Here is a 22,861-nt window from a genome sequence, read left to right on the forward strand (position 1 = left end):
GAGAAAGCACTCAAGACTGACACCAGACCGGCGTCCCCACCGCAGACCAACTCCCCAGTGCATCCCTCAGTGGCCCCGAATGAAGCAGCTGCCGGCCGTGCGATCTCTCTACTTCACACCATCAAAAAAACATCCAGCTGCTAAAGTCGACTACTCCTAAATCAGAAAACTGACTAATCTGGTGGAATGCTCTAAAATGTAGACCAATATAGCAACGAGTTCTGGTTGTGCTGCCCCACTACGAAGTGTAAAAAAAAAAATAGATCACTGCTCCTGGCATGCATGTCTGCGTACGCGTACTGTACATCAAATTCTTCAAGCCTACTAATGTGCTTGCTTCCTTGTGCGTCATATGTTTAGATGCCATTGTGTGAGTATCGAAACTGTGTCAACTAAAATGACTGAAATCCAATAGATTCCCTCCTTCCATGAAGAGCTGCAATGCAGAGTCTCTACTCATGGTTTTCTTCTTCTTCTTCTTCTTCTTCTTCTTCGCACCATATAAGGACCATTTCAAAGTGTTTCAGAGAGCGAATCAATGCCAGTTTAAATCCTGAATGCTTTGTTGTCGTTCACTGTGCTGTTTAGCTCAGTGGCTTGTTTACTTGCGTGATCATCACACGATCTGACAGAGGTCTGGACCCCTGTGGGAGTGCAGAGGAATGTTTGTGTTTGTTCTGCATATATTAAAGTGTTATTTGTGTCCTTGCCGGCGGGTCCTTTGGGAAAAGGACAGGTGGGGTGCTTTGGAGAACTGTTAGGGGAAGAATAATCAGATTTGAACCTGAAGAAATCAAATTTGATGCTATAATGTTATTGATTACGGCTGTGAGGCTGTATACGCAGCTGCACCGCATCGCACTGAATCGCCCTGTGCCGAGCATCTCGTCAAGTGTCACTCATATGTACCTGTCATAATGCTAATGAAGGACATACGTATGTGAACTGAATATTGAATTTGTCAGGGAAGCAGAGCGAGTCCCATACGCCTCTGCTCGTGTTTGACACGCTCTCACCGTTAATGAGCGGCAATGACTGTGTCTTACTTATGTGAACCGCTGCCAATGTCACATACAATTATGTATTGAGCCTTGAATTTATATTCAGAGGCCATTGTAGGTGATGTAATACACCTCATTCTTTCCTAGTCCTCCTTTCACCTCGCCCTCGTCCAACTATCCCTCTTCTTCCTCTTTTCTCAACCTGCCTTCCTCCATCTACTCTCCCCGCTCCTCACGCCTGCTCGTCGCACTCTGTATCTTTGTCTCCATCACTGCCCTTTTCTCTTCCTCTTGCTCCCATCCATCCCTCTTTTATTTTCGGGAAAGACGTAGAGCATCCCTTGGTTCTTGACTCGATGTTGTTAACTATCTTCCACGACTTCCTTCCTCCCTTGCTCCTCTCCCTCTCTCTCCCCTCCCGGTCTTTCTTCCCACAAGGTTGATAATTACCCTACTAGCAGCACCGTAGCTCATGGCCCAATTTAGAGAGAGAGAGAGAGAAAAAAGGAGCAACCGTGTTCTCCTTTTATTCGAAGAAGAATCAAAGACTACACAAGAGACAGACTCCATCTGTAGTGCATTCATGAATTGCACATGCAGATGCATGCATGCATTCAAAGAGTGAGAGGTAGAGCGAGATCAGCTGAAAGTGAGACAGCTTGATGAGAAGGGAGGATAGAGTCTGGGAGTCCTGAAAATATAAGCCAAGGAAAACCCCTGTTGTGTGGTTCGGTCAGAGCAGAAGAAGAATTGCCCTTGGCTGCTCAGTGATGCAGGCCCCCGGTAATTACCTCCAACCTTATCAAGAGGAGCTCGGCTACAGGAGATCAGCAAGCAACATACTGAGGTCAAAACAAAGCAGATAAATACATTAGTGCAATGATAACCAACACCGAGCCATACACTACGCTGATTAGCGATAAACCTCTACACCGCTGCTTCTTTCTGGGAGCAATTACATCGCAGCGAAGGGTTTAAGGGTCCTTGATGGCAGCCGTGATGCATGAAGTGATTACCTTGGGTTCTTATGTGCATTGACCTCATTTATACAGACACACACATAATTGCTGTGCGAATGCTTGCACTGTAAGACCAGGCTCCCCCAGGTGATTTTCAAAATGATTATCAGTGCTGAATGTAAATTGATGAGGGGGCATCACTGTGTAGACAGTGACTGCTGGGATTAGAGGAAAACACAATTTAATGAACAAAATGCTCTTATGGCTATAATCTCTTTTGTTTTTCTAAACTTGGACCGCTTACCTGATCATCTGGTAACCTCAGCCGGAAAGTTGCAAATGAAATATTCCTCCCAAACATAACAAAACGAGAAACGTTCTCTGTCGACTGGGAGTTCCATCCTACTCATAGATAAACTATGTGAAGCGTAACTAAAGGTCCACGTCCAGTAAAACTTTTGCAAATAAATAAAACTTAATAAGCAATTGTTCGTCAGTTTAACAGCTACATAGAATTAAATGACCACTTAAGCCCTGGTTAAACTTCCCAGAGAGATGGTCAAACGCACATGAGCTGAGGTGGAAATCTTTGGATCTATATTCTCCTGCGGTATTCTCCTCGCGGGTAAAGTTGTCCATTATCTCATCTCTGGCTGTGGACAGAGAGGTAACAACCTGCTGCGCGACACCCCAACAAAGGGCCGTGTGTGACGATGTGTCACCACTTTGGCGGTGCAGACAGGCGCGACCCTTTGACTCATAGAGTCATCTTTTAGAGCCACATCCCTTCAGGCACTCTCTCTACACACAGTCGCCTTTCCGCTCAACTGCTAGTGATATTTTGTGAGGAGAGGTCACTTGGAAATGGGCCTGCTGATGAGTCAACATGTTGTGCGCTGACAACATCTGCGAGCCGATGTACATAAACAGACGGGGAGCTTTCTTTGACCCACACTCCACTGACCCGGATCAGTGGCTGTTCTTCTGTCACTCAAGCCCACACGTGTCCCCGGGGTGATGAATGTCGTCGCACACCTCCTCTCTGCGGGAAACCCCCAGGACAGTCGAGGCTGCAGGTTGTGTTTCTGGCACAGCTAGTGAGAGTTCTGCAAGATTTATGTGTGTCACCCTGAAAGATAATGCGCAGCTCCTGCTGTTCTTTTAACTCCGGAACAGGAATGCACCTCACAGTAGATGACTCACACCACACCCTATAGGACTCATGTGGCACAATTAATGGTTATGAGCAGTCTCAATTGGCTCCAGGTCCATTTACGGTATCGTCATGGTCACAATGTATTACTTTGCTCACAGGAGGAAACACGAGTTGGGAATCCAGGCCTGACAATGTCAACCCACTACCTTTCAGATTACGAGTCCTTAGATGCATCTTTTCCACACAAGAATAGGGCAACTCTGAAACACGGCTTGATTTTCAACCCCTCAGGGGGATTTCATTCTCAGGTTGTTCTCTCACATGAATATCAAATCACCAGGGGTGTCATTTATATCCATTGCATCTGCACAAAACGGGGCCAGAAAGGGGCGTACACCACTTCCCTAGCACAAGTTGTGATCTATAAAAACAAACTTGCCGCGACCTGAACGGAAACTAACTCTTACTGAAGCGTACAAACATTTTGGGGACACGGGGAAATTGCATCATAAGGATGCCTTTCATATTTTATTTCCCTTTATTTCACACGTTACGTTGCACTTATATATTCTATTTATCATAAGCAGTCAAACCAGCAGTGCTATTTGTGCTTGTACTCACGAGCCATAACTGTATAAACGCATCTCAATTATAAAAGATATAAACAAACTCAAACCTCGAATCAAATTTAGCTTCATATTTTATTATCGCTGAGGAGAGGGCCGGACCACCGACACTCGACTGTGGAGAAGCTAATAAAATGATCAACATCCATAAGATAACGTCAAATACCGTTAAAGGAGTGCAGAACCGTCAGTAGTTTTCAATAACCTTCGAATACTGTGCATATACTTTACCACCAAGTACAACCTGAATTTTCATGTTGTGAGTAAAATCCCTGCAGAGAACACAGCTTCATTTATTCCTTCATGGTTGAACACAGATCTGATGATTATCTCTGACACGAGTATCTGAGCTCATAGAGCCTCTCCAGTCACCTGACTTAGCACATCTGCACGTACCTGCTCATAATGATTGTGGAAATGATCAAAGTGTGTGGAAAAAGCCAGACAGCTCTCGCACTATCACTCCATAGCCTCATTATTAGTCCTCTTCACAATGCCATGAGAAAACACAAGTACATAAATACATTGTGTCCACCTATCGAACATTTTGGAAGCAATCAGTCTGATTGCTGTTAATATCTAAATACTAAGGTGACACTTGTGATGTGTCATGTTGCACGATAGATACACTGTCAAGACTGCGTAAATGGAAGAATTAGGAGGGATCAAGTTTCCTTCCTCTCTGTAGTTACCCTGACACAGTGTTGATCAGCAGGCTCATCTCTATGCATCAACATCCATAAGGTGCTTTGCGTTGAACATTAATGGTTAAATATGGGCGTGTACACTCAAAAAAACGATTCAAGCCCTTCTTAGAGGTGACACATTTAAATATTGTTTGATACATTTAAATAAATCAATTACAAAACGAAGATATTTATTTTGAATGGGTGTAACACAAAATGTATGAATACTTTCATTTATTAGATTTATTTAGGTTACACTCACAAAAACGATTCAAGCCCTTCTTCGAGGTGACACATTTAAATATTGTTTGATACATTTAAATGAATCAATTACAAAAATAGATATTTATATTTAATGGGTGGAACACAAAATGTATGAATTCTTTCATTTATTAGATTTATTTAGGTTAGATGGTGTGCATATCAACTCAAAATAAATGTGTTTCATTGAGGACTACCCTTTGCGCATGCGCCAGCTGAAAATCAGTTGTTTACAAGGTGAAGACACTTTCAGGGCTGTACGGTGGTGTAGTGGCTAGCACCGTCGCCTCAAAGCCAAAGGTCTGTGGGTTCAATTCCCAGTCGGGGCATTCCTTCTGTGTGGAGTTTGCATATTTTCTTAGTTAGTTAGTTAGTTTATATTTTGAGTTGGACAAACACAAATTAATTTAATTTAATGAATATCGTTATTTTATTTTAGATGTATTTGATACAAATGAGTTGGACTAACTTAATTACATTGTATTGCACTGATGTGCTAAATTTGAGTTGGAGTTGCATTTAATTATTGGATGGAAAACCTGCCAACAATTTAATTGAGTTCATCCAATGAGTCATTTCTTTGAGTGTAGAGGGCAGGATGTGAGCCCCAACCAGGTGTGCATATTTACAGGTTGATTTGGGATTTATTAAAGAAAATAGCTCACTGGCAGGCATGTAAAGGTTTTATCAATCTGAATATTTTTTCGTTTGAACATACACAAGCGTTTATAAATGAGACTCCGGCAGTCTTTGGAGTTGTTAAATATTTAATATAAAAGGCACATACTGTTTTACACTGAGTTAAAGCATTAAACTCTGAAAACTATTTTGATAATCGATACATTTTACATTTTAAAAATGCCAATTGTAAATGTAAAATTTCTGAGTATAACCGTTAGATACAGGTCTATTTTACACTACATGTTACTTCTTGTTATGGTGGAAGAGGTATTCAGATCTTTCATTAAAGTAAAAGTATAAATGCATTAATGTCAACATACTTGCTTACTTTTAGTAAATCCTAAGTCTTACTTAATTGTACTTAAAGTATCGACATTAAAAGTATTCATTACATAAATAGAAAACTACTTTCGATACAGTTCAGTTGGTTTGGCCTCTCCAAAAGGGTCACAAGATGAACCTGAAGGGTCATGACATGATTCATTTGTTACAAAAGTTGACAAAACAAAGTTCTGTTACATAAATGAGTATCTGCCTTTTGAACTTTTCTTTCATCTTTGCTTTTGCTATTGTTAAATATTGGAATCTTTTACCTCTAAGCTATTTAAATGGAACTGCTAACACCTCATAGACATCTAAAAAGGAGCCTCAACTTGCCACTCATGTAATCTTCATCATGACTTTTTATTTTAAAAGCCATTTTTTATGTAACGAGTAAAAGCAAATATTAACTCCAGATGTCAGATAAATGTCACACAGAAAATAGTTAAATATTTCTCTCTGAAATGTAATGGGTTAGAAAAAGGAAAAGGAAATCTTAGGTACTTACTCACAGCACTAAAGATGCTTCACTTCAAACATTAGATTGGTTTGGGTTAGGGTTTTATAAAACGGACTGCTTTTGGCCTCCTGCCATATGAAACATTTTTACTTAACACACACAAGTATGACCTAACATACCCAAATCACTAAACAATGACCTTTGAATCCGTAGTTCTCCGAGTTATCCTCTTCTCTGCCGTGGAGCAGCAGAGACCACATGTGCACACTCCACAAGCCCAGGCTTTTTGCTCTTGTAAACAACACTGTGAAACTCCAGTGATGTTATCCATGAACGTGAGTTTAGTCATCGAGGAGGAGGACTGTTAAACACTGTCTGTGAAAACACGAGCATGATATCTTCTGTGGCTGGAAAAAGTTGGAAAATAGTGGTTGGACTTGATACTGAAATTGAATTGTTTGAAAGAAGTGCCCATTGAGGGAAGATATATATATAAAACAACGCTATGACAAATTTCCCCTTGGGGATTAATTAAGAATATATCTATCTATCTATCTATCCAGTCGCGTTATAGTAAATGTAGCATACAATGCCCTTAGTGCTTGTGCCATGCTGGAGATTAAACGTAAGACATTTCTGGGCTTTTGCTTTTTCTCATTGTAACCAGTGCTCTCTCTGTCGGGTGCCCCTTTAGTAATGGATCCCCTGCAGCAGATTTAAAGGTACACCAAGCCATATTCCACTTCATTGTGCATGAAGACATCATAAAAGATGTACGATTCAAGTACCGGGTATGAAACATATACAAATACACACAGACTTTCTGTACTGGCTCTGGTTTATAGAATGGATATGTATTTTCCAATCGTTTACTTTGACGATCTGACCTTGGCAGGTTTTTGATGAAAGGGGCGTGTTGCTAAGGTGACAATGTGACATGTTTGTTGAGGCCTTGATGTATTCACTCCTCGTTAAAAGCCTTGTTGCTGCACTCAACTATTGGAGCCTGATGAGAGCTTCAGCATTTCACAGCAGATGCAATCCTACGTGGAAAGAAAAGCAAAAAGCACAAACTATTTTAAAGAGGAGCACTGAATCCACTCGTACTACTACTACCTGTAGTCACTTTAACACTATTGATCCTGGACCCATTTAATTGTGTTCATTGCAGCAAAAGTCATTTAGTTTTGCTCCTGAGAAAATCCACAAATGTTTCCTTCAAGAACCTAAAATTCAGTATATAATCTGTTCGGTACCACGGGACACTCTGTCCCCAAACTCGGACACGACGTCCTGTCCATCAACATTAGCTTGGAGAGGCTTCAGCGGAGGTGAAGAGTGACAGAATAAGGGATATGAATCTGTGGCACAGAGGGTGGACATTTTCCCCAAACATTGTAACATACTTACAAACAGGAGCACATGTAGTATTTTACTCCAGTAGTAGTTCTACAACTGCTACTCTCAGTTGCCCACTCTCATGCTTTCATGCTCATTACCGCCAACAATGCTGATGGGTATTTGTTGTAGTTACACGACGGGTCTTCCAGGCATTTCCTGCTGGATTCCCTCCTGTGGGCCTGGTTTCCTTTCTCAACCAAAATCAAAACACGATTTGTTGATGATTAAATGAGTCCCACAGGTAAGGGGGCATGGGATGCCCGTCATTGATCTTCTCCAGAAAATAAGTCATTAAAATCAAGTCGGTTAAGGTTAGATAACCTATTTATCACAGGCAAATACAGCTGTGCATGTTTCTCGTGGTAAAACAGAATATATTTGACTCCAACTGCTCTGTACATCGACATTCACACACACACACACACACCCTATAATAACTTTACTGACATGTACCTTCCAGTTTTAAATGTTCACAACTTCTTCAACAACAAAACAATTTTGTCTCAGTAGCAAAACAATGAGTTGACTTTCCTTTATGTCCAAATGACCACGCTGATATAATGAAGGCACACTGACTTCTTGAGTACAATGGCTTATAAAATATGACTTTAGGCCGTAATATTCCAAAGTTGCAATATCTATATGTTAATAAGGTGACAAGAGCCAGAAGTGTTTTATTATCTCTCGGAATCTCTAATACAGCTGCAGTGAAAGACTTTTATAGTTTTAGCTGGGGAGCTTTTATTACACCATGGATCAGAAATTTATTGTGCGCCGGGATGAGGATTTTGAAGTTTGAGCCAGCTCTGCTAAGTGAAACATTAGTTTTAGTGCCCCCGACACCAAGCATTGGAGTTTTGATTGCAGCCGTATTGCACAAGCTGCCGATTGAAGTTGTGCCTCAATGTTTTTTTTCTCGCGTATATACAGCCGTCACTCTTGATGAAATGACAGTGTCATCTCATTCACTCTGTTCCACTGCCATCCCTCTGCTCACTTCTCTCCTCCCTGATCCTGCCATCTCCCGATCTCTTTCTCTCCCTCTCATCTCTCTGTTTTGCATCTGTGGGGACGAGTAATGAACGGCGCCCCCTGCTCTGATTGGACCATGTGTGATGTTATTAGGTGCGATAAAAGCATACATAGCTCAAAGGACAATGAAATGGAGAATAGAATAAAGAAGAAGAAGAAGAACGTGCAGGAGTAGGAGATACTGAAGTGTTTTGACAAGCGGCTTTGAAAGAGAGCAAGAGGGTGGGGAATGCTGCAGATACTTGCATGTAACAATGGGAGTAGGTCACACTTTCACTGATGCCTCAACCCTGGCACACTTCCTCTGGGACATAGTCTTACAGATCTCCTCCCTGCATCCTCTGCCACTCTCTTGCTTCCTGTGCCAGTCTGAGGAGACGGGCAGATTGCGCAGTGCCCTAGGCCCCTCCCCGGGGAATGTGCGTGAGGACATGGTTGAGGTTAAGCAGAGGGGGAGCTCTCAGATGGCCCCAAATTCTCCAGAGGCTATGTCATGAAGTGCTCCTTCATCCATGTGTCCCTCTCCATTTCTTTAAGGATGCACCAAAGGAGACTGGTTAGTTCACTGTCTGAGCTTTCATCTCAGTCAGTCGGGCCGACCGTATCCTCCTCGCTGTCGGAGCGGCGTGGCCGAGGCGTAGAGGTGCTGCGCTCTGGAGACAACTTCGATTTCCTCAACACAGAGAGAGAGTACTTTGTGTAGTTGAGGGGGTCTGTAGTGACGTCTGAGAGCTGCTGCGAAGATTCTGTCCGTTTCTTATATGAACGCAAAGTAGGCTGCAGGGACTCCACTCATGAAACATTCAATCTCTCTATTCACCCTCCATCCTCTCCTCCACCACCCAGCCCTCCTTGATTATGTATTTTTTATTTAGTGGGCGACCGACCAACTCTTTCACTTGACTTCATCCTCTGATGACCCCAGCTCTTCCTAAAAATACCACTGGCAAGTGGACTGATGCCGTATATCTTATTTTATACATGCATTACATTCATTGCTTGAATTACAAGCAGCTACAGAATATAGAATGTGCGTGCATTCCCAGTGTTAGATGAATGAATCCCAAAATGTACCTTTGGCAATCCATTAATTAACTAATTAATGTTAAAGACTTTGTTGTTGAATAGTGAAAGCCTAAATACTCTATTTTTTGTTGACACTTTCCATCCTCCAGAGAAAATCTCAAACAAGAATTATTCAAGACAATAGCTGTATTCTTTTCTTTTGTAGAACAGTGAAGTGTTTTAAGTTTGAATAAGTATTCCTCTATTATGTTAATGATATCTGAGATCAATCATAATCTGTTCTTCCAGACATCTTCCCTACTGGGAAAACTCCCTGAAGGTGTTACCTTGATGCTCAATAGGCCTTTCACGGGACTTGATTTCTTAAATGCTTTTGTTATTCATATCCTGGAAATGAAGGAGGCTGGTAATGACACTGCACAAGTCTTATATGTAATGTTTCCAGACCAGTTCGACACTGGTTGATGCTATAATACGGGTATAACGCCACGCTAGCAACTCCATAAGGCTGCATGCTAACATGCTCACAATGACAACGTTAACATGCGAGTAATGGTAACGTCATCAATTCTGGAGCAAGTATTGGGAACATTTGAATTCTGACTTGATCATGGCACAAGACAAAAAGACAGTGGATGACCACATTTTGTCCGACTTATCCGTTGGATACCTGCAATCCCATCCAATGATTCAAAGTTGTACATGGTTAATGGGGGGCAGCTGTAGCTCAGTGCGGTAAGAGGGCCGTCCTGCAACCCCAAGGTTGTCGGTTCGATCCCGGCTCTCCCCATTAGTTGCAAGTCGAAGTGTCCTTGAGCAAGGCACTGAACCCCCGGGCGCTTCACCACAGCCCACTGCTCCTTAATAGCTAAGGATGGGTTAAATGCAGAGAACTAATTTCCCCTTGAGGATTAATAAAGTATATATCTTATCTTATCTTATATTGCCATGTTCTAACTTCAGATATCACACAAAGTAAAACTCCTCCGTGGTTGGTGAAATGTTTGACAACCCTTTTCTTTTTCCAGGTTCAGTAAACCAGTGAATGTGGTTTCTGCTCTGTCGCTGGCACCAGTCTGATGCTGTGTTGTTTTCCTGTGCTTCCTTGCAGAGCCACAGCTGAAAGGCATTGTTACTCGGCTATACAGCCAACATGGATTCTACCTGCAGATGCAGCCTGACGGCTCCATGGACAGCACAAGGGATGAAAGCAGCTCATTTTGTGAGTGTGTTTCTGTCTCTAGCCAACGTGTCTTTGCTTGTGGCCGTGTTGCGTCATTACGAACAAATTATTCACAGAGGTAGACTGCATGTTTTAACCCTGATACATCTCATATATGGAACATCGGCAGCAGGTGTCACACTGGGGCATAGGAGTCAAAGCACAAGTTAGGAATGTCAGCTCATGTCTAAATTTGTTCCAATGTACTGTTATTTTAATCTTTTAATGGGTAACATCCCATCAAACTGCCAAACTTTGGTAATTGACTGGGCCCTTGCTCATATGCAGAAAGGCTTGACATGTGCTCGTGCTTACAGGCCATCTCTACTGAGTTTCAAATCACAGATAGCGATTGGACCTAAAACGTTGAAGTTTATAAATCACAAAAGCTGCTCTGAGTGCTTCCAAGTGAAATATTGCCACCATTGAGATGATGTGAATGCTCCTCCTGACCTTTTGCAATCTAGTTGTGGTTTTCAGATCAGTTCTCTTCCTAGTATCAGGTCTTTGTATTTGCCTATTTGACCTTCCAGACTCAGACATTTTTCAGACTGTCATTTGAATAGGGCTTCTTTTTTTTGTGCAAAGTTTGATCAACCCATATACTGTATCTATCCTCTGCTCTAAGCTCCATTTGGTGAGTCAGTGTATTTGGCCTTAAAAGAGATATAGCATCAGAAGTGAGTGCAACCATTCAGCCTCATACAATGAAGACAAAAAAAGCAAACTCTGTTTATTTTCACACTCGTTTTCTCTTTTTCTCCCTTTCTTCGTCGTTCCCTAACTCTCCCACTTTATTCCCCAATTCAGCACAGTTCAACTTAATTCCAGTGGGACTGCGGATTGTTGCAATACAGGGGGCAAAGACAGGATTATACCTTGCCATGAATAGTGAGGGATACCTCTATACCTCGGTAAGTATGCGCTTCTGGATTAAGAGATTGATCCGGCTTTAGTTGAGTGGATGAACGGAGAGACAGAAAATAGAGAATAGTCTGATGCATTGAAGTAAATGGGTGCTGCGTTTAACAACATCACAACAATATTCAAACACTCACTTACAAACTCTCACACAACAATATAATCCAAGTCCCATTCATCCAGTTGTTTGCTCAGTAGTTCCCAAACACTCGCATCTTCACTAAACTCACCGTCTCTTTAAAGCCCTTCAGACTACTTCAGACTTGCACCGATGGTTAGCATGGCTGCACAAGTGAGAGACTGTTTGTAAAATAGATGCATACCACAGTACTTTAATAGTTCTACATAACATGTAAAAGTATGTGTGCTGTACACATAGTTGTGTTTAAGTGTTTAAGTGTGCATGAATGAAATTGCAAACAGGTTGGTGCATCAATGAAACAAAAATTGCAAAGAAGTGCAATTAAAATAGAGTTACAGAATAATTGAGGATGTGCATGAAGCATGACGTCAACATCAACAAAAGCCTCTGCTTCTTTTCTCAAAATTGCTTTTAAATTTGCAATCCATTTTGGTGAAAAGCCGGCTATAGAGACGGATTGAGGGGAAACCTAGATGATAAGCCTTTAGAGTACTGGCATGAATATTCCAATTATTTTTGTAAAGAGAGGGAGGGAGGAATGGAGAGTGGGTGTGAAACTACTTTTGGATAATCTGGGTTCTCTTGAGTACAAAGACTGATAGAGTTAGTCCAGGGCAGTTTGGAAAGTGGCAAGAATGCAAGTTATGTGCATTTAGTTTTGTTGTTTGAAGTACATTTGCACCTGTTAAATCTCCAAAAACACTTAGTGTGTCAGTATAACAACTAGCTTTGTTGAAATGCAGTCAATGCTGCAAAGCACCTCTTGAATATAATTTCAAGTCTATCAAACAAAGTGTCAGTATGGTATTAGCCATCAGGGCTTCATCCAGTTTATTTGGCAAATCGGTGTATTCAGCTGACTTAATATGAGAAAAGATCTACAACTGGCAACCAATAGATAGGCTGCCATATTAGCAAAAGGCATTGTGTTAATTTTCTGTCAGTTTCAGGAGCAAGCTGCAAGCTGTGATTCTGGTAAAAACATGTGTGCGCTCACTGGACAGTGCTAATCCCAGCATGCTCTCTGATCAGTAGTCACTGGAGACGGCTTTAGGCGACACAGTCTGATCAGCACCTTGGACAGCACTTGCAACATCGCTTTAAGTTTAGCAAGATGAAATGGCCCAAACAATTAAGATCATGGACAAGCATTAACTCGTTTAGCAAGGAAGCGTTGAAGCCCATCTCGGCAGCTGGCGGAGCTGTTAACTCTGATCAGCGCCCTGGACGGTGCTCATAACGCTGCTTACATCACCATGACAAACATAATTCATAATGCAAAGCTATTGCGGGAAATTTACTATTTACTTGTCGCATATCCATTTATTTATGAGCTAACGGCACAAAAGAAATTAATTAATACACATGTTGCTATAAATAACAGTGACCAGACTCAGAAAGCAGTCACCAGACATCTTTGTGGCCAGAATACAGTAAAATGAGTAGCTTTGTGGGTAATATTTTTAAAATGTCTGCCCTTGTTGACATTATGTCCTCACTCGGTTGTTCCTCTTAACCCTTGTGTTGCCTTCGGGTCATTTTGATCCGATTCAATATTTAACCCTTCTGTCGTCTTCGGGTCAATTTGACCCGATTCAATAATGTTTAAATGTCGTGTTCTTTCAGTCAACACAAACACAAAACAACCTCACACTTAAAAAAACAAAAAAAAACAATATTAATTTAATTTCTGGAGATTTTAATAGCTTATTGGGGACAATAAAAAAAAAAAAATAAAAATAAAAAAAAATAAAGGTAACAGGAGGTTAACATTGAATCGGGTGTCGGGTGACCCAACAGGGAGAAAATTGAAACGAATCAAATTGACCGAATTGGCAACAAGGGGGTTAAAACACTCACACATAACAAACACATGTACACTATATACATACTTTTAATGAATAAAAATAGAATATATATACGAGGAAAATCCAAGAGCATGTTATTGATGCAGAGTTTACTGGTGATAAATAAAAAGAATGGCCAGAGCGCCTGTATGAAGGTGTTCTCTTTAGAGGTCACCTGTGTGTCGCGTCCAGCAGAGTGCCTGATTAAGCATGCATTAGACGTTGGTGCTCTGTTCTCGGTGAGCAGAGGCAAGAAGGGATTTCCTCAGCACCAGTCGATAGCTGCACTGCCTCCCACACTGCCCTCTCGCAGAGACTTCCCTCACTCCCAAACAGACTCAAGTTATATTGTCGGTATAAGTGCAGCACAGATATCTTTTTGTGTAATATCATGCACGTTTAATTTTATGACCGAATAGTGTTCTCTACAGTGTATCTAATGTGCTAATTTGCTGCTTGCAGGAGGGACTGCAGGTGGCACGATATGGCCCTAGATACATCTCTGTGTGCGCTAACAGCACGTTCATATATGCTTTTAAAGGCACGTCAAGAGAGTGCGTAACACAGACGGTAAATGTTTTCATTTACGATCAATAAGTTCATCACTGTCCCTCACGAGGTGACGGAGAGTGGGACTAGTCGCCTTCTGCCCGCTATTTTCTCATGTTCTTGCACAGACTGCCACTTCTGCTGCTTAATGGTGGCAATTATGTTTTTTTCTCTGCAATACACACACACACACACACACACGCACACACAGAGGTCAGGTTGTGGAGTCAGGCTCTATAACAAGCAGACCAAGTCCACCGCTGCCTTGTCTTACAAATAAATCTCAGCCCCACTACCTGTATTGACTACAGCAAATGGCTGAATCCTGATATAAAAATAGACCTCTGCTCATTCGTGCCCCATTTTATAATCTATGTGTTCTGGAAAACTCCTCATAGACAGAGCGAGTAAGAGAAAAGAGAGAAAGGGGATTGTGTTGAAGGTGTCAAACTGAAGCAGTTTTTGTGCCAGTCAAGATTTAGACATGGGCTTTGCATGTTATTGTAAATATGTGGTTCCTTCATGCTGGTGTTTGTGCACATTTTAAATAACAGGAACTGCAGATGGACATTAGCCAGTTGCTACAATACATCTTATTCTCTTGTCTGAGATTATTGTTGTTGTTGTTGTTGTTGTTATTATATGGGCTCTGACAAATGTAATAACCTAAACTGAATTAAATTAAACACGTATTTCTTGCAATCTGTATCAGACTGTACAATATACATTTTGACATTTTCTTATGGTAATAGTCGCTGGCAGCAGGTCACATCAGCTGTCGCTTGCTATCTACCGTTAGCAACTTGATGGCGGGGAAAAACTTTGATCCTGCCTGGTAAAAGCCCTCCATGTCACTATTTGTGAGGGAAGACTGCCGACACATGTGTACAATCACAGATGGCCGAAATGTTGGACCATGAGCCGTCAGTGTATAGATCAAGTAGCTTGTTTTTAGTTGGCTCCAGCTGTTATTCCAGTGAGTCAGAGGCATATTTATTACCTTCGCATTGAAAATGTGGAGTGTATTTATTTATTTATTTATTTGTATGCGTGTACCTCGCATAACAAAAACAGTTTTAAACCGAATCGCATGAAATTTGGTGGGATGATTGGTTATTATCCGGGGACCATTTGATTAGATTTTGGGATCAATCAGGGCAAAGGTCAAGGTCAAGGTCAAGGCCATGGAAAGGTCAAAATCTTCTTTTTACCATAGCACGGTCAATTTATATCCAATTGGCATGCAACTAATGCCAAAATGTTCATAATTCAATGCCCAATCTTGTGATATGCGAAGGTATGCGCTCTACCGAGTGCCCATTCTAGTTCAACATGTAAGTATCAGATCAGACTTGTATCAGGATCAGGGCCAAAACAACTTGATTAGGACAATTCTAGTAGAATAAATGGAAATATGGAAATAAAAGTACACTTTGTGCAATGGATGTTTTTGTTCTTGTTTTTTTCCGCAGAGGTCACACTGTAAAGATGTGGTCACGGGGAGCTCTAAATTGACTGTCGTGACCGTTTTGAATTGAACAAACAATTAACCACGTTTTCTCTCACAGTTGTGCGCTGTCACCTGGGAGAGCGCACAATCACACACCTCATACGGTCCTTTGATGCTTAAACAGACACTTAAAAGGACAACTGCATAATGATCACTATGTTGTTGTGATTCGTATAGGCCTGTGATGTTGTGTGGATGTGTGATAGAGAGAGTGAGAAAAACAGGGCAGATAGACACAGGAGAGGAAGAGAGAGAGAGAGAGAGAGAGAGAGAGAGAGAGAGAGTGAGACCTATTGATGAAAAGCTGGCCCTTGTGTCCTTTCTATTCATTTTATGGTCGCATTACATTGAGATGCAGGACAACACCAGCAGGGAGATAGCATCGCATTTATCACAGAGCAAGAGAAAATGTGGACATTAGAAAAAGTAGCGGAGAGGAAGATTGGCCAGAGCAAGAGAGAAAAGATGAAGTGCAGAAATACAATGATAATACATTTTGCGAGGCAGCAAATTAAGAGCAAGAAAGCAAAAACTACTCTTTCTGATTGATATAAGCATCCCTCCTTCCCAAACATGTTGAATGTAGTTCTTGTGTTTTTGTGTCCTATCTTACCCAGACAATTCAAAGCAGGGTGATAAAGGCAGCCACAGGTCACCTCTGTCACGGAGGGTCGAAGAGTGAAAGTCAGCCAGAATTCCTCTCTCGGCTACATTATATTGACAGGGGCCTTTTATCTGTCAGTCAACGCAGCAGAGGGTCGAGTCCTAGCACATTATTTTCCACTCTGCACTCGCCACGCAGGCCTCCATGGCCGATCATAAGGCATTACAGACAGACCCTACATGTGTTTTGCTAGACAGTATTAACTGCCGGTCTCATCCTCTTAAAACCCCTCTTAATAAGCACGTCTATGTCCTATTGACTTATGTAATGTGGCATGTCAGAGTGTATCTACATCTGTTGTGACAACAACATCAGCAACATTCCCTGCTAGTGGTGTTCTGCAATGCACACACATACACACACACCTACGCACACACACACACACACACACACACGCACATGCACACACACGCACACACTATGTGCATGAGGATTGTTGTGAATGAGCTTTACTTTTCACATTGTCATGTGAGTGGGTTGCTGCAGAAATGATGCAGTTATATGGAAAAACTGTGGGATTACGGCAACTGGGTAGATTTCACAGCTTCCTGTAGATTACAGTAAGAGCTGATTGGTCAGTCAATTGATGCAGGAAGCCTGTTTGACACTGTGACCCCTGCTGTCTAAATAGGGTACTGCATATCAGAAATGCTAAAAACGTGTTTTAGAAGTAGACTTCACGATTTCAGAGGCATTAGTTCCGATTTCACGCCTGTGTAAGCGCGAGGAAATGAAAGTAAACAAGATATTACATATTATTCATGGTTTCTATATTTTTTCATAACTTTCCTGCTCTTTTACTCAAATGCAGGGAAAGACGGTATCGTCATATTGAAGGTAATCTGCCCTTTGAGTGTGTATTATTAGTACTTCACTATCCCTATTTGGTGCTGAGTGCAATCCCTGTGTTTGTTGGCATGGAGAATTAAGCTTCCTGAAGCAGGTAGAATAGATGTAATCAGACAGGAGGGATGAGGAAGGAGGTGGTGTGTGTATGTGTATGTGTGTGTGTGTGTGTGTGTGTGTGTGTGTGTGTGTGTGTGTGTGTGTGTGTGTGTGTGTGTGTGTGTGTGTGTGTGTGTGTGTGTGTGTGTGTGTTTGTGTGGGGGGGTGCTGCTCTGCATCATAAAAAGTTTCTTCCCATCTTGGGGATTCTCAGCATGGATGCCACATATTACCTTTCTCGCCTGCTTTCCTTTAAATTAGTTCTTGGCTTGAAGCGTACGGAAAGGAAAGCTTTCCCAGTCTCTCAATGAGTCGCGGTGGAAGCGAAGAGGTTTTTATTTCATTTATAGTCCAAGCCATTTGGATGGAAATCTTCCCCCATCACTCCTAAACATGTGTACCCCTCGACACTTTGATTCATTTGCGCAGGTAAATCTGCTGGTGTGAGTGATGTCTTCAGTCGGTAACCCCCGGGCGGTCTCGGTAGTTCTGCTTAACTCTGAAGGTTGCCTCAAGGTGAGCTTCACAGATGAGGAACATTTCAGCAACATATTTGTCTCAGTTAGGGACAGATACATCGGCCATTGTGGTGTAGGCGTTAATGAAAAATCAAAACAAAAGGTTCAGTTTTAGGATCTTCAGGACCATTTTTCTTCTTGCCTGCATGCTCTCTCAGAGGGCTTTTTTTCTCTCCAGACCTTTGGAGACTACTTGAATGAAATACAGAAGATGTTCCATCATTTGACTAATTTAAGTTAATTTAATATAGCTAATTATAGGATGATTTGGGAGAGGGGTTATCACTGGTGCCTTCCCGGAGGTTGAGCTGAAGGGTATTTTGTTGGAGTGATGGGTTTTCTTTTCAGAGGGACAATCAGTGTCACATCATGATATGCTAAAGCCCTTGTCAGCCCAGCTTTGGTCCTGGGGGAGATAAAAAGAAGCAGGTCTCTCTCTTCTTAATCTCCTCTATTACCCAGCAACCCCTCTGCCCTCTCCCAACTTCTGCTCTCTTTCCTGTCTCCCCTACCTTTCCCCTTCTGTCTCGTGCACTTCCCACCCTTCTTTCTCTCTGGCCTGATTAATAATGAATGAAGCGGATCATCTATCGATCCCATCCTCTTTGTGTTAGCACAGCAGAATATATCAAACCTGTCAGAGGATCTTAAAATAGCTCTGTGATGTGGGAGAGTGTGTGGAGTTAAGGGTAGGGGCTTCTCTTGCTTTTCTTTTTATTGTGGGAGGACAGCAGGAGTGGACGGAGAGAGGGCACCAAGTCCTGAATTGCCTTCTCAGCGAAAAGGACGACGGCTGTGTGTGAAGGAGAAGGGCGATGATATGTGATAAGTGTGGAACTGGAGGTCTCCTTTTACCTTCTCAATCCACCTTTGGCTCTTAGTGCAAGCCCGTATATGCCAAGTTGCGATTCGTTGGCTCTGTCATCCCGAGTCTCACAGAAATTCTCCACTCAGCCAGTTCTGCCAGGCTTCTCTCACTGAATCAATCCAGCAGATTGGCTTTGCTCTCTGACAGGAGAAGGACCCTGTCAAGACCCTGATGGAGGCTACGAGATGTATACCTGTCTCTATTGGTTAATATCACCAGTCAACATTATGCAGGGTTCAGTAGTCCTCGTGTTGAGGATGCAGCGGGAGGGCACGTGCTGCTGGAACATGATCATTTACAACCACCGGCCATATTGTTGGATTTAAAGAAAGTTTTGTTCATTTGATTTTGTAATGTCCAATCAGATTCAGCCAGTCTCTGACATTTGACGGCACACATAGATAAGTCTCTTTTGAGAGAATGAGGGGAGATTAATTAATCGAACTATTCTTTCTTCATACCCAAAGTCTAAAAACATCTAGTGGTTCTCAATCTACTTGGTTTGTGACTGCTTAAAATATATTTATGAACCGTAATGGACTTAGACGTGTATGAGTTGTAAGCAGTTCACACTGTTGAAGTCTGTGTTTTAACCAATATGGCAAACAAATAAAGTTGTTCAATTAGTGTTGAAACGATTGGTCAAATAGTCAACTACTGGAACAACTTAATGGAATAAATTGGCTACATTTAAGTATTTGTTCACACTTCAAAACCTCAGAATATCTTATATATATATATTGTTTGAGCTACACTTCAGTTCCAACTCCGGTAAATGCTGCTTGCTCCTGTAGCCGCTGGCTGGGCCGTCGCCATGTTGGGGGCCATGTGGAGGCAATACTCTGAATTACGTGAACTTAAACAGAGCATAACATACGACACTTCAAGATCACTCACAGGACACAGCCAGCCATGATGAACAGTCAATAAATGTGGATATGCATACTTCAGAAAAACTGATTCCAAAATACTATTTTTGGAGAGGATTTTGTTCATGAGGATTTTGTACATTTCCTTAAGACCGAACTCATTACCTGGGACCTTGGTCATTATACTGTTGGCTAAACTCGGGATGCCTCTGACGTAGTCACTACAATTTGATGTCAGAATTACTCATTTATATATGTGCAGTATGTAATATGTGTGTATACGCTGACTTAATTTTGGTGTAGGTGTGAGTGTTTCAGTGCTTTTGATCTTCTATGGGAATGTGTTATGTTTAGCAGAGATGTTAGGGCTATTTCTCTGTCACATAGTTTATGTATTTCACTTCTTATATCCATGTTGTTGTTGTTGTTGTTGTTGTTCTCTTCAAGTGAGTGCTCACATGCATATAGTTCATGTTCAAAGATTCAAGAAAACATGTTTCACAGTTTACAATCCTTTTTCTTCTCTTTCTTTATTTGCTAATATGAATGCACCTCTTACCCCCTTTTCCATATTTCATTTCAGGAGCACTTCACTCCGGAGTGTAAGTTCAAGGAGAGTGTGTTTGAAAACTACTACGTTACATACTCCTCCATGCTCTATCGCCAGACCCAGTCTGGCCGCTCCTGGTATATCGGTATCAACCGTGATGGCCAGGTCATGAAGGGCAACCGGGTAAAGAAGAGCAAAGGAGCAGCACACTTCCTGCCTAAAGTTATAGAGGGTTTGTGTCCTTTGTGTCACGGTAGAACAATGTAAACCAGTTGCTTACTTATTAATCGCCTCATTTATTATTAACCAACAGCTTCTATCTTTGTCTCACAGTTGCGATGTATAAGGAGCCATCGCTACACAAGCTTGCTGCCGAACCAGTGAGTCCTCCTCGGAAGACAGTGAAGACATCAGATTCGCCGTCCGTGAAGAACGGACGGAAAGAAGCTCCCAAGGCTGATGCGTCATAGCACAGGAGACTGAGGGTGGGACAAAGGGCAGCAGTGACACTGGGAATACAGTTGCCCATTATGCACTGAGGGTTGGCTGAGGGAATGGCACCTCACTGGCCACCACATTCCAGAAGTGCACGACGAGATGCTGAGAGATAATGGGGTCGGAGGTCAATCAGCAGCCGAGAAAGCCTGAGAGAGAAGTCCCCCCCCCCCCCCCTCACCCGTCAGGAAGCCTACGGCCTGAGCCGAAACTACGACCACCTCCCTCCTCCTCCTCACTGTCTCTTTCTCTGTCCCGCAGTGACTTGCTAATGCGCAGTCTTCTTCATTTCTCTGTCATGCTCAAGCTTCTTTGTCCCACCGACAATGTCATCTTCTCTCACAATGGTCTGCTCTATTGTATTGTATATTCACCACTCACGCATTTCCAGCGCTGACTCGGCATCATAATCCTCACCCCTAGGCCCCCCTCTTGAGCCCTAAAGTTGGTGACAGTGTGGCTCCGCCAGCTTTCCACCCACCATCTGCCGTATAGCTAAGCTAATCACCGAGGTCAACTAAAGCTCAATGTGAGATGAAACGGCTCACTGAGGAGAGCTTGCTGCAGATATCCTGGGTCAGGTCAGGTCACATGAGCAAAATGAGGGTTTGAGAAAGATATAGCTATATTTAAAGACTTTATGACATTGAAACTAGGAGAACATTATTAGTTATGTATTTTTATTTTGTGTTTATAATATATTAGAACCCTCCTGTGATAAAAAATGTACATTCCCGACAGCCCGGATGGAAATGAAGATGGATACGGAAACCATAAAATAAAATATGTTTAAGATGATAATAATGCTCAAAACCTAAGAGCAAAACAATAGCAAGGCCATGATGATAATGACAAAATCAGGAGTTCAGAAGACATTCAGATTGAAAATGTATGTACCTCACAAGAGAGACACTGCTTGCATAAGTGTCATATAAAACTAAAATATGATTTATATAAAATACTATTCCCCCTGGGAAGATTAGCCATAAAATAGAGCATACAGAGTGTTTACTCCAGACTCTTAAACACGTGAGCAATATTGCACCAATAAACCAGAAGATTAATCTCAGTGTGTGTGTGAACGAGTGAGAGTGTAAGCGTCCCCCTCCTTCCAGCCTCTCTTCTCGACCAGGCGGCTCCTTATTATTGCTTTATAATAATAATAATAACATATAAATGGCATCTAACAAATGGGTCATGTTTTAAATCCATGGTGGATCAGAACTTGGCTACCTGAAAAAAAGGAGCCATAGTGTATCCTTCACTCAGCATCTGCTGTCAGCATCAAGCCAGGTTTGAAGCCGAACATCAAAGCCAGAGGAGCCTCTGAGCTGGAGCACTTGTTATTCTGAGGATGTCGGGCAGTTTATCCACTCACTAGCTTTATCAAATCACCTTGGAAGAATCGCCCCTCAAACATGTAGTTGTCTGAGTGAATGTTTCGGTTTGATTGTGCTTTAACCCTGTATGTGTGTGTGTGTGTGTGTGTGTGTGTGTGTGTGTGTGTGTGTGTGTGTGTATTCTACAGTATGGATGCACTTTGTGCAAATGAGATCCAGTGCAGAGGAGAGCTACATAGATTCTGTGGCTAACCTCTACCGTGTCCTTGAGACGGGGCACGAGATCAGGAGGAATATCCGTCTGGCCTTTTCCACTGGCTTTAGATAAACGTGTACATTCTAAAAGAGCAGAGAGGACCCACCTATGGTACTTCATTGATCTAATATTTTTCATAAATTTGTATTTGCCCTGGGTCTCTTATTAGATCCAATTCTAGAAAAAGACATGTAATGAGCTGATATAGACGTCAAGGCTTCTAAATGGGAGCTGTCAGGGTCTTGGCTTGTAACGTTGACGCCGGCTGCTGTTGGGTGCTGTCTGCTCCGGTCACCCACTGAGGGGGAAACCACCGAACACGAGTCCCCTTGTTATGTCAGGAAGAGCGACGCTGGGAGAAGTGGAAGGCAAACTGGAAGAAGAAAAGAAAGCTCATTATATGGTCGCTAGCCATCACAGATAATCTCTAGGAGGTTCAAAGCATTGGGATGGGGTCCAATTTGAATGGTAACATAATGTGAAGAGGGGGTACAGAATGTGAATCGGGGGCTTTACGAATGTGCTGGAGTGAGGACGGGAGTAAGTCGGAAACAG

At 42.2% G+C, this 22,861-nt stretch overlaps 1 protein-coding gene across 2 annotated transcripts in view; it reads left to right on the forward strand.

Annotated features, from left to right (window-relative positions):
• The window catches only part of fgf11b (fibroblast growth factor 11b), a 35,628-nt gene extending 14,923 nt beyond the window's left edge, over window positions 1-20,705 (forward strand). Inside the window, exons 1-5 of one of the 2 annotated variants that reach the window (XM_056408021.1) lie at window positions 9,500-9,530; window positions 10,722-10,832; window positions 11,643-11,746; window positions 20,249-20,447; window positions 20,549-20,705. In XM_056408021.1, coding sequence (XP_056263996.1) covers window positions 9,500-9,530; window positions 10,722-10,832; window positions 11,643-11,746; window positions 20,249-20,447; window positions 20,549-20,685 — 582 coding nt within the window. In that variant the 3' untranslated portion in view covers window positions 20,686-20,705. Of the gene's footprint in view, window positions 1-9,499; window positions 9,531-10,721; window positions 10,833-11,642; window positions 11,747-20,248; window positions 20,448-20,548 lie in introns of those variants that run through there. The other variant, XM_056408012.1, reaches the window with a different exon arrangement.
• Window positions 20,706-22,861: the final 2,156 nt, after the last annotated feature.

This window comes from Pseudoliparis swirei, chromosome 3 (genome assembly GCF_029220125.1).
Source record: "Pseudoliparis swirei isolate HS2019 ecotype Mariana Trench chromosome 3, NWPU_hadal_v1, whole genome shotgun sequence".
In the NCBI taxonomy this organism is placed as follows: Eukaryota; Metazoa; Chordata; class Actinopteri; order Perciformes; family Liparidae; genus Pseudoliparis; species Pseudoliparis swirei.